Source organism: Zingiber officinale, chromosome 7B (genome assembly GCF_018446385.1).
Source record: "Zingiber officinale cultivar Zhangliang chromosome 7B, Zo_v1.1, whole genome shotgun sequence".
In the NCBI taxonomy this organism is placed as follows: domain Eukaryota; kingdom Viridiplantae; phylum Streptophyta; class Magnoliopsida; order Zingiberales; family Zingiberaceae; genus Zingiber; species Zingiber officinale.
In genome coordinates this window covers 109,163,697-109,175,183 of record NC_055999.1, presented here as the reverse complement: position 1 = coordinate 109,175,183, position 11,487 = coordinate 109,163,697, and the positions used below count along the sequence as shown (strand labels likewise).

Sequence of the window (11,487 nt, the reverse complement as noted above, 5' to 3'; positions counted from 1 at the left end):
ATAAGAAAATTTATAGAGTTACTCTATTTACTTAGATAATAAGTTGATTATTGTTGTTGTTATAGCAATGAGATGAGTTGTTTTTTTTTAAAAAATTAAAAATAAATAAATAAATAGTAAAACATTTGGTATCATGTTTTTGTAAAATGGAATTTCTACAAAATGTGTGTCAAAATAAAAAAAAACAAAGAAAAAAAAAGGTATTTTTTTGCAATCAGTATCAATTTTTCTATCAATTTGTTTAAAGGAAAAAAAAATCCGACCTGCCGGATTCGAACCAGCGACCTAAGGATTACCTGCACCAACTACAGTCCTCCGCTCTACCAACTGAGCTAAGATCGGCTTTGCAGAACAGGGCGTTGTTATAATATATATTCATTTGCTAACCTATTTTCATTTTCAATATGAGACCATTTACTAGATCCCACAGACTGGCCTTATTGCATAGGCCGTTGCTATTAAAAGATTTGGAGGCCCATTTCTAACCGTGAAATATTTAGCAAGTTCTTACTCTCTCCCATATAATAATCAGTATTCAAAGGTAAGGTCACTTGTAATTTATCTTTCCACACGTGATTGTGAGACGAATTGTGCAGGCTATCCGGATCAAAGTATGACCTTTATGCCACTAAAATCATTGACATTACTATGACTAGAGATATTCAATAATATTTACCAAAATGTATCACTATTGTTTACTATTTTAATTATTAAAATCATTTTAATTACATGAGAAAAAAATAATTTAAAAATTAATCATTAAAAGTGCAACAACAAATTGTGTGTTCATAGCAAAATAATATATTTTACTGTTATATTTCAAATTAGAAAGTATATATAATTTTTAAATCACTAAATGCAAGCATTCATTATCTTTATTATTGCTTCCATACATTGGTGACAGAATTTTGACAACTTAGCTCGTAAGAATTTCTCAAATGGTACATTGTTGAATGAACTCTTTCTCCGTCTCCGTTGCAATTCTTAATCACCTTCCACTCTTTGTATCTCCCAACTAATTGAAAAGTTTACATCCCAATTCGGCAATTCCAACCTAACAAATTAGTAATCACATTACCTATCATACAACTTTGTCATAGTTCATAGTTCATAGTTTATGTATCTATAAAGTCAACAACTGAATTAGGGGTACTCTGGTTATGATGTTGTTACCCATTGACTGAGGTGTCAGGTTCGAGCCCTCACCTGCGCATGCTCTTATCAATTTAAGTCCCTATTTTGGACACTATTGACTTAGGTGCCGCGTTCGAGTCCTCTTATCAACTCTTTATCCGTCGGATACGTGGTACTAAGACTCCCCAAAAAATTCCTTCAGAGGTTTCTGGGGTATGGGGCCGCGGAGCAGTGGGCCCAGTCATGTTAAAAAGTTTACCCTACCTTAGTTTTATCCCCTCGAATGGGTCTAGTGGCTAGCACATGAGGTGTTGCCACCATGAGGTCTGGGGTTCGAATCTCGGCAAAGTCAGGTAAATGTCTCCCTTATGTACTAGAATTTATTCCAAAGGCTAGTAGCCGCCCGTAATTTACCTCCTCTGTGTTGACCATGGAACGGGTTGACGGAGGCGCTGGGGGCGAGCGTATTCGCCTTTTACCACCATGTATCTATAAAGTCTTCTTGGCAAAGCCGAGGTAAATATCTCCCTTATGTGCTAATCACTATTCCAAAGGCTAGTAGCCGCCTGTGATTTACCTCCTCTGTGTTGGCCTTGGGACGGGTTGACGAGGGTGCTGGGGGCGAGCGTATTCGCCTTTTCGCCATCATGTATCTATAAAGTCTTGCTGCCCCTGAGACGGGTCGGCGAGGGCGCTGGGGGCGAGCATATTCGCCTTTCTGCCACCATGTATCTATAAAGTCTTTTATTATGTTTTCTATTCCAAAGGTCAGTAGCCGTCCGTGATTTACCTCCTTTGTGTTGGCCCTAAGACGGGTTGGTGGGGGTGTTGGGGGCGAGCGTATTCGCCTTTATGCCACAATGTATTTATAAGGTATGTCCCCTCGGTTGGGTTTAGTGGCTAGCGCATGAGGTGTTGCTACCATGAGATCTGGGGTTCGAATCTCGGCAAAACCAAGGTAAATGTCTCCCTTATGTGCTAGTCACTATTCCAAAGGCTAGTAGCCGCCCATGATTTACCTCCTCCGTGTTGGCCCTGGGACGGATTGGCGGAGGCGCTAGGGCCGAGTGTATTCACCTTTTGCCACCATGTATATATAAGGTTTTGTCCCCTCGGATGGGTCTAGTGGCTAGCGCATGAGGTGTTGCCACCATGAGGTCTGGGGTTCGAATCTCGACAAAATCGAGATAAATGCCTCCCTTATGTGCTAGTCACTATTCCAAAGGATAGTAGCCGCCCGTGATTTACCTCCTCCGTGTTGGCCCTGGGACAGGTTGGCGGGGGTGCTGGAGGCGAGCTTATTCACCTTTTTTATGCCACCATGTATCTATAAGGTCTTGTCTGGGGTTCGAATCTCAGCAAAGCAGAGGTAAATGTCTCCCTTATGTGCTAGTCACTATTCCAAACGCTAGTAGCCGCCCGTGATTTACCTCCTCCGTGTTGGCATTGAGATGGGTTAGCGGGGGCGTTGGGGGTGAGCGTATTCGCCTTTTGTCACCATGTATCTATAAGATTTTAGGGTCGAAACTCGGTGTGTTCAAGCATGTCTTCCTCATACATTGCCACTTATACTAATGGCTAGTAGTCACCCGTGATTTACCTCCTTAGTGTTGGCATAGGAACGGATTGACGAGGGCGTTGGGGGTGAGCAAATTGTCTTTTGCCACATGTGCATGTGAAATATTGTCCCCTCAAGGAGGTACAGTGGTTAAGACATCGGATGTTGTCACTTGAGGTCTTGGGGTCAAAATTCGACACTAGGGGTGAGCGAATCACCTTTTACCATATGTCATATGTACTTATGAAATGTTTGCCCCGAGACAGGGTTAAGTTAGTTATTGCAGGCAGAACTTGCTATAATGAGTAAAGGTTGATTCTTGACAAAGCTGAATGAATAATCCTCCTCCGTAGTGACTAACCACTGTTTCTCGATTTATCTCCTCATAAATGGTCATAGGATCGACTGTGTAGGGCCGCTGACATGACATATTCCACCTTTTACTATAATGCACCTATGAAATACTTCTTTGTGAGGAGTTGATTACCATTGTAATTTTCATCCTTTCTAACCCCAACGAAGTGATCTCTTACTCTTGTTCTTATGTTACCACCACTATAAGAAAATTACTTTTCCGCAGCGCGCTATTAACAGCGCACATTAAAAGCACACCGTTAATAATATTATTAACGGTGTGAATATTGATGTATGCTGTTAATAGTATAAAACTTGAGGAAAAAAAAAGACATTAACAATGCACATTAAAAGTATGCCGTTAATATTATTATTAACGGCATGCATGATAACGTGAGCTGTGAATAGTAAATAATAATAACGGCATAAAAAAATGACACGCTGTTAATACATCTGTTTATTATCAACGAGTGTGGTACGCCGCAAATGAAATTACAAAAAATGTAATGTTTATTTTATCCAGCCTTTTTCTTTTATTTCTGCCTCTTTCTTTTATGTCTTTCCCAAAACCCTCGCGCCTCTACTCTCCTCGCGCCTCTAATCTTTGCCTCCTCCTCACCGCCTTTCCGCCATCTTCTTCTTCGTGGCTCAACCTCCGAATCATTCAGGCGATTAATCCGTCAGGCGGTGTAATGATCGAGTACCAGACCCTAATCACCTTCCGCCAGACCGACAACAAGATGGGGGGTGAAGACCTACAACATCACCAAGTATGAACCCATCTCTGAGGGTCCGATCGTGTACGAGACGTCGGATTTGGTGACGGAGTTCGCCGATGGTGTGGTGCGGATGCTCAGGTAAGGTGAAGCTGCCCAAGGGGACGACGATGGTGAACCAGGTGTGGCAGATGGGGGCAAAGGTCATGGATGGTGTGCCCCGGAAGGACAATTTCAAGCCTTTGAAGTCGATGGGGAAGGTGGATCTCCTCAGTAGAGAAATCACCGCCACTGGGTCTTCAACATCCAGAAGCAAAATTGTGAGTGAGATTTTAGCGATTTCCATCTTGTTGTTTACTCAAAAACTCCTCTCTGGTAGCAAAAATAACTTCTTAGGGTTCATCGTCGATGTCATCTTGTGCACTGATCTTGGGGGAATTTGTGGGCGAGCTCAGCTATTTCATACCGCCACGACGCCATCCAGAGATCTAAATCTGCAGCTTGGAGATTTCGTTTCAGGCGATGTTTCTTACTCCCTTTCACTTTCTATTTTGATTTCATCCATTCGTTTTGATCCGTGTGCTTTTGATTGAGGAAAGTGGCGATGGGTGCGAGCGAAATGCTTGTCAAAATCTATCCTCAGGAACTCAGGTTCACTTTGGACGTTAATAATATAGAGTACATGTTCTGTTCAACTTGTTAACAATTCCAAAGATTTTATTGCATTCAAGGTTAAAACTACATCTCCTAAGTGATATTGTGTTCATTCAAATGCAGGAATCATCTACCAAGATCAACATGTGATTTCATAGTTACTACACAAGCATCAAAGGACACCCCATCTAATATGCAGTTAAAAGATAAGTTCCTGATTCAGACCACAGTTGTTCCTATGGTTGTATGGATGAGGACATCATTCCAAGTTTTTTCTGAAAAGAAACTGGCAGGTATATCCAAGAGAACAAGTTGAGAGTTGTTCTTGTCAGTCCACCACATTCTCCATAGGTAGAAACAAACAAAGTGGTTTTCAAGCAGGATCTGGCCTTTAAAACTCTTGATTCAGCTTACCCTATTGTAACTATCAAGAGTGAGCTAATTAAGGAAGTTCTTATGGTGAGAGAAACTTCTGTTCCCAACTATCAAGAGTGAGCTATTCTGGACTGTACACACTTAACAATGATAGTTTTTCATTTTGGCTGAAAAGAGAGTCCGCAGACCCTGCATGGTTTACCTCCATGTTTCTTGCCAAATCCTTAGCTATGACATTGGTGTTAGTGGCTGGACTATTGGTCTTGCCCTTGGGAACAAATCCAAGGGTATTGTGCACACCACTCACAGGAACATTGGCATCACCCTCTTCACTCTTTGCACTTTACAAGTAAGTTGCAACTCCCATTCCTTTTCCTTATCAAATCAATTGAGTTTTGGCACATATTTTAACTTTAGTGAATGAAATATCTATAAGTTAGCTATTAGTTCTTGTGTTTGAAGAAATAGGGAACTCTTTGGAGTTTCATTTAGTAGTTTTAAATTTTGAGCAACTTGAAGTGCCTCTCTAGAGGTGTCATATTTGCTATTATAAACTCTTCTAGATCTTACAAACGATGTTGCACATTTTTTTTTAAGTTTAACAAGATAAATGAACAAGAGTAGACTATATTGAGCTCACATTATTAATGTTCATGAATATGAACAAGCTTACATATTTTTAAGTCTACCCTCGTTCCTTCTTTAGTAGCTACCAAATAGATGTACATAGTTAAGGTCTATATCATACTTGCATTATTGCTTTGTCTGATTATTTCCCATGTTCCTGTTTTGAAATTGCTTTGTTTGGTAGTTATTCAAATAGTTTGTTACCTATGTTGAAAATTAACAATTAGATGTACATAGCTACCCTTGTTCCTGTTTTGAAATTGCTTTCTTCGGTAGTTATTCAAATAGTTTGTTAACTATGTTGAAATTTAACAATTAAATAAGATAAAAGTTCTTGCGATACTATGATTTCCAGTTATTTATGTTGTCAAATGGAAAAGAAAGCAATTGCAATTTTGGAAGTATCTCTTTGAATATCAACAAAGTGCTTCATTTTGGAGTTGATTCCTCATGCCAAATCTTAAGCTGAATTGCCTTTTTGTATCAAACGTTTTTATATAAACTTTAGATGCAAACTGAGTTGGTTGAATTTGATCCAATCACAAATTAATTTAAAAATCTTGATGTTACTTTCTTATAAATTAGCTCTTGTTATCATTTTATATGACGATCAAATCTTGATGTTGCTTTCTTATGAATTATCATTTTTTTTTTACAGAAAGAAATACAAGAATGTCCATCCGAATCTATACTTCTTCTCTGAAGCTAGTTAGAGAGTCTTAATTAGCTTCTTAGTGTTATATTATGATACTTGTTCTACAGTACTGAAGGTAGAGAATTTTATTGTATTTTTTCCTACAATTTGTTCATTAATTATTAGAATTTTGCTGAAAAATATATTCAGGTTGACAATCATGAATTCTGGTTCATGGGGTTTCTGAACTACGACATTGCTGTGCACCATATGTACGAAGCTTTGCGCTATATGCAAAAGGAAGCATCGCCGCAACGATAGATCTAGATGTTTCAACCGTGTAACTTTGGTACTCGACAATAGACTTAGGGACTTTCTTTAGTTCATGTCAATATTTATAATGTTGTTTAGAGAAATTGATGAGCTTTGTAAAATGATTATTAGGTGAATAAAAATTATGTATTCACATTTTGATTTTATTTTATAATTTTTTATTCTATTTTAAGTGGTGTATGAATTGGGATAATGTCTAAATTTTAAATTTGTATTATATATTTTAAATAAATATTAGTGAAAATTATATGTATTTTAACCGCGGTGCACAATGCATGCTGCAGATATTATTTTCCACAACGTGCATTGCATGCTGCGGATAATAATATTTGCGGTGTGCAACGCATGCTGCGGATATTATTTTTCGCGGCGTGCGTTACGCGCCGCAAATAATAATATTCGCGGCATGCAAGACACGCTGCCAATAACATAGAACTTTTAACAGCTTTCAATTGTGCAGCATGCAATGCGCGCTGCGGAAAGCGAATTTGCGCGCTGCGAAAAGTCATTTTTGTTGTAGTGCACATGTACATATGAAATATTGTCCCCTCGGAGAGGTACCGTGGTTGAGACATCGAATGTTGTCACCTGAGATCTTGGGATCGAAATTCGATACTAGGGATGAGCGAATCAACTTTTACCACATGCCACATGTGCTTATGAAATGTTTGCCCTAAACTGTTGAAGGCATATACAGGGTTTTATAGTCATCACTCGACTATTGAAGGCGTAGACAGGGGTTTATAGTCGTCGCTCGACTGTTGGTGAAGACTAGGGTTTATAGTCGCTACTCGACTGTTGGTGAAGACTAGGGTATATAGTCGTCACTTGACTATTGGTGAAGACTAGGGTTTATAGCCGCCACTCGATTGCTAGTGAAGGCTAGGGTTTATAGTTACCGCTCGACTGCTGGTGAAGACTAGAGTTTATAGTCACTGTTCGACTTTTAACTTAGCCGAACGACACAAGAGTCTAGAACACTTAGGAGTTTTATTCATTGTCTTCCTGCATCCACAAGACCTACACTTACACAAGTACATTCGGATTTAACCATGCACCTCTCACCCGGTCTTATATAGCTGGAGACGGTTCGCGCTCCAAGGCCGCTCGAGTTTTCACCGATCCTCATCCTGTAGGTAATAGGCTCCCAAGCGGTGCTTCTGAATGACTTTAAAAGGTCCTCCCCATGGAACCTCCAATTTGGTGACATCGTCGACTAACTTCACTCTTTTTTAAACCAGGTCGTTGACCTGAAATGATCTTGGGATCACCCTGCGATTGTAGTTCTTCTTCATGCGTTGTCTGTACGCCATCAGCCGGACGACGACCTTGTCCCGGGCTTCGTCCACTAGGTTGAGCTTCATGAGTCTCCGCTTGGCGTTTCCATCGTCGTAGAGATGCACCCAATCGGACTCTACCCCAACTTCCACTGGAACCATCGCCTCACCGCCGTACACCAGGTGGAATGGTGTGATGTCGGTCACCTCTCTTGGTGTGGTACAATGAGCCCACAAGATATTTGGGAGCTCATTGACTGAGTTGCCTCCAGCATGATCTAGCCGAGCCCGTAAACCCCTAAGGATTTTCTGGTTGATGACTTCCACCTGGTCGTTGCTATGAGGATAGGCCACTGAGTTGAAAGCCTGCGCAATGTCGTAGCCCTTAGTGCCTCCTTGGGTCCTTGTTTCAAGGAAAATAGATTGACGCTCATCTTCTAATAGAGGTGGCTGCTGGCGAAGTGGTGTAAGAATGTCACTCGGAAGTCTTTGAAGCTATGAATCGAGTCGATCGACATTCGTCTGAACCAGCGCTACACTGACCCATAAAGTGTAGTGAGGAAGACCCGACACTTCACCCTATCGGTGTACTGATGAAGTGTGGCCGCGTGGTCGTCCGGATCGTTATCAAACTGAGCCAGGTGGTCGTCCGGATCGATCGTTCCGTTATACTCAGCGATCATCAGTGCGGTGTAGTGCTTTGGGAGAGAGTCGTCCAAGATTCCTTGAGAAAACTATTAATTGATCTGCTCAGGTGAATCATCATTCCTTGGTGCTTTCCCTTTACGTGCGTACCGAACGAGCATGTCATCCGAGGGGCACGTCTCTGTATGTGTCGACCAGCTTCTTACTATGCCCCCCCCAACAGGTACATGATTCGCTCGGTCTCTATATCTAGCTGGATGACTCGTTGCTGAGGTCGCGGGCTCTTGTAACTAGCGATCGGCTAGCACTTATTGCTGTTGTTGCTCCACTATTTTTACCGCTCGGGCTTGTATCAGTGTATCCAGCTCCTTCTTTGTTAAAGTAACTGTGGCAAGTCATCCAGCGTCCTCCATCTTCGCGTTTTGGATTCAGGCTATGTTCCCACAAACGGCCCCAATATGATTCTGTCTGAAAATCGTAGAGACGGAAAGCTGGGAAAGTGGCTACTACGTAAGTTAGGGATGTGGTTACTGTGTTGACTGGATGTAGATCGCGCTCTAATCTACAAGCACAAGAAATGTCAATGCCGAGTCAGGGAAGAGGTTCCCGGCGTTGGCCCTCTGATGCTCAAGTCAGTCATTGACACGAAGAAGAAGATGGAGCAATAATAGCACAAGCGTAAATAGTGAATAATACATACATCCGTCGGTGTACGAACCCCCTTTTATATAATACCATGGTGGGTGATGTGTGCGCTTGTCAAGGCATGAACACGTTCTCCCATTGGTTGCAGACACGTTCCTCAATTGGTCCTGGGCACATGGTCATGAACATGTTCTCCAATTGGTCGTGGGCACGTCCTCTAATTTATCCATCATGCCATCTGCCTATTGTCCATGCCCCGTGTTGGCGGCACCATCTCCCAAAAGTATATCCAAAGACACGTCAGCGTTCCCGCTAATCGACCGAGCGGGATAGCCGCTTGGCCAAGTACTCCTCTGATTGGCCAAGTACTCCTTCGCTCGGAAGGACTCGACTGCTCTTCCATGCGACGACGAGTTTCGATAGTACATTATTACCTGATTGGAATAACATTTTGATCATCTCCAAGCTCCTTTGCTCCGTGACGAACTTCTGGTGATCTTCGCTGCATGGGCACTTCGCTTGGCTCACCTCTTTGTCGGTCAAGCAACATATGCCCAGTCGGCCCCTGATGTAGGGCTCCATTCGGCCACCCTTTGGTGGGTCTGTCGGTCTTCTGGAGTTGACCATCTTGACTTTAACCTCCACGTGAACTGCTATCTTCCTCCTTTGACCTACACTTAGTGGGTCTCCTTTATCACCGCATCAGAGTGTAGAAAAGTTTTTTAAACATGATTAAATAATCGGATATTTAGGTATGATTATGGAGACCGATGTAATAAAATCTATCTATATCCTATCTGATACTATATATATAAGCTTTATGTTTTATTGAGAAACAAAAAATTTTAGCTCGCTTTCTATATAAAAAAATTTAATTTATTACTCAGTCATCAACATGTATTTAATCTTCTTTTCTACACGAAATCCTCATCTACATTTATTTTTTAATGATTTAATAAATATTTTATTAAAAGTTATTTATTAAAAAAATGAGTAATAAAGTAGTAATAGGACGATGGTAAAGTATGAATACTCAACCCTCTAACGGATATAAAATGAAGATGAAAATTAAATACTTGATGGATATGAAGATGAGTATAGGAGTGGATATAATAGATAGAGATAAGTATATAAAATTCTATCCAAATATGATCTATTGTCATCCACCTAGATGATTGCTATAATAAATTCTAGAGTTTTCAGTAGGTACAAAATATCTTATTTGGTATCTAATCTCACTCATGCAAAGGGTTATCATGCTAGAACAAATATCCCTATGAGAGACGGTTAAGATGATAATTTTATCTTTCGTTTAATACGATTAAACCCATTTTGCTCCTATAGATTAGCACGGTTGATTTATATATGGGTGGTTGATTGAAGTCAATTCTCAACGAGATATAAAATATTTTATTGATATCTGACCTTTCTCAATGTAAAAAATCATTATGGTAGGCCTTACGACAAATTTCTCCTGTGAAGTGTGACGACAACCTCACTGTTTTTTTTTTTGTATATTTTATTTCTGCAATATGGTTGAATCCATTTTGAATGCGAAAGCCCTTTAAGTGTTTCTCAAGAGTATTTGTGAGTAACAAACTTATCTAATTATCGATAGGGATGAAATTATCAAATGTGCTTAAGAAGATTCTATAAAAACAACCACAAGGATCAAGTCCTTTTCTCTTTCATACCGATGATCTTTTTGTTAGTTATTTATCATTAATTTCATTGTGTAATAGTATCTTTATCTCGGAGATTGCGACATCAAATCTAAATGAAGAAACCAATAAACAAACCAAATCTATTGTTTTTTTTAGACAAAATCTTAACTCATTGCAGCGAGATTAGATTGTAATTTATTGACAAACCATGGTGATTAACAGAGATAGTCCTATGTTTCAGAGCTCCATGGAGGTCTCCGCGATGCTATCTAGGTGCAGCCGCCACACGCCCACACGGCCGTGCCACCTCCCCCTTCCGACAGGATCTCCGATAGCTACTGTTCGTCGAGCACTCGCATGACCTTCTTCACGGGCGTTGCGGCAGCATTGGTCTCCACCTCCTCCTTCCACTTTATTTTATTCGGACATGGAGTCGAGGGGAGTTTAGTATTTACTTCACAAGTAAAAATACTGATGATGCATATCATGCATATATATATTTAATATATTTACAATATACAAACAGATACATCGAAATATAGATTCGTATCTCGGATGTTTCTACGGATAGTTAGTGTATCATATAGTCATATTCCATTTGTAGGAATAAAATCAAAATGAACTCCGGGAGAGATGGTTGAGTGGTTGATAGCTCCGGTCTTGAAAACCGGCCTCCTCCCTTTCCTCCGCACCGCGCCGTCGTCTCCGCGGCGGGCACCAGGAAGTAAGATTTCCCCTTCTCGAGCTCGGCCTCCGGCGGTAGCGTCACGGCCTCGGTGGCCTGGGCGCCGTCAAGCAACTGCCGGAGAACGTGGCCCGGATGTGCCGGCGTGACGTCGCCGGCGGTCACCGCGCCCCTGAGCTCCTCCAT

General features: G+C 41.0%; 1 protein-coding gene and 1 non-coding gene across 2 annotated transcripts; both read right to left on the bottom strand.

Annotated features, from left to right (window-relative positions):
* Positions 1–257: 257 nt before the first annotated feature.
* TRNAY-GUA lies at positions 258–342 on the bottom strand. Its single transcript is given in 2 exon segments — positions 258–293; positions 306–342. It is a non-coding gene; the product is annotated as a tRNA-Tyr (tRNA).
* A 7,275-nt stretch (positions 343–7,617) lies between these two features.
* LOC122004664 lies at positions 7,618–11,487 on the bottom strand. The gene is made up of 2 exons (XM_042559516.1): positions 11,285–11,487; positions 7,618–8,065 (listed from the first exon to the last, which is right to left on the bottom strand). The coding sequence occupies exons 1-2, from the start codon at positions 11,485–11,487 to the stop codon at positions 7,618–7,620; spliced, it is 651 nt and encodes a 216-aa protein (XP_042415450.1).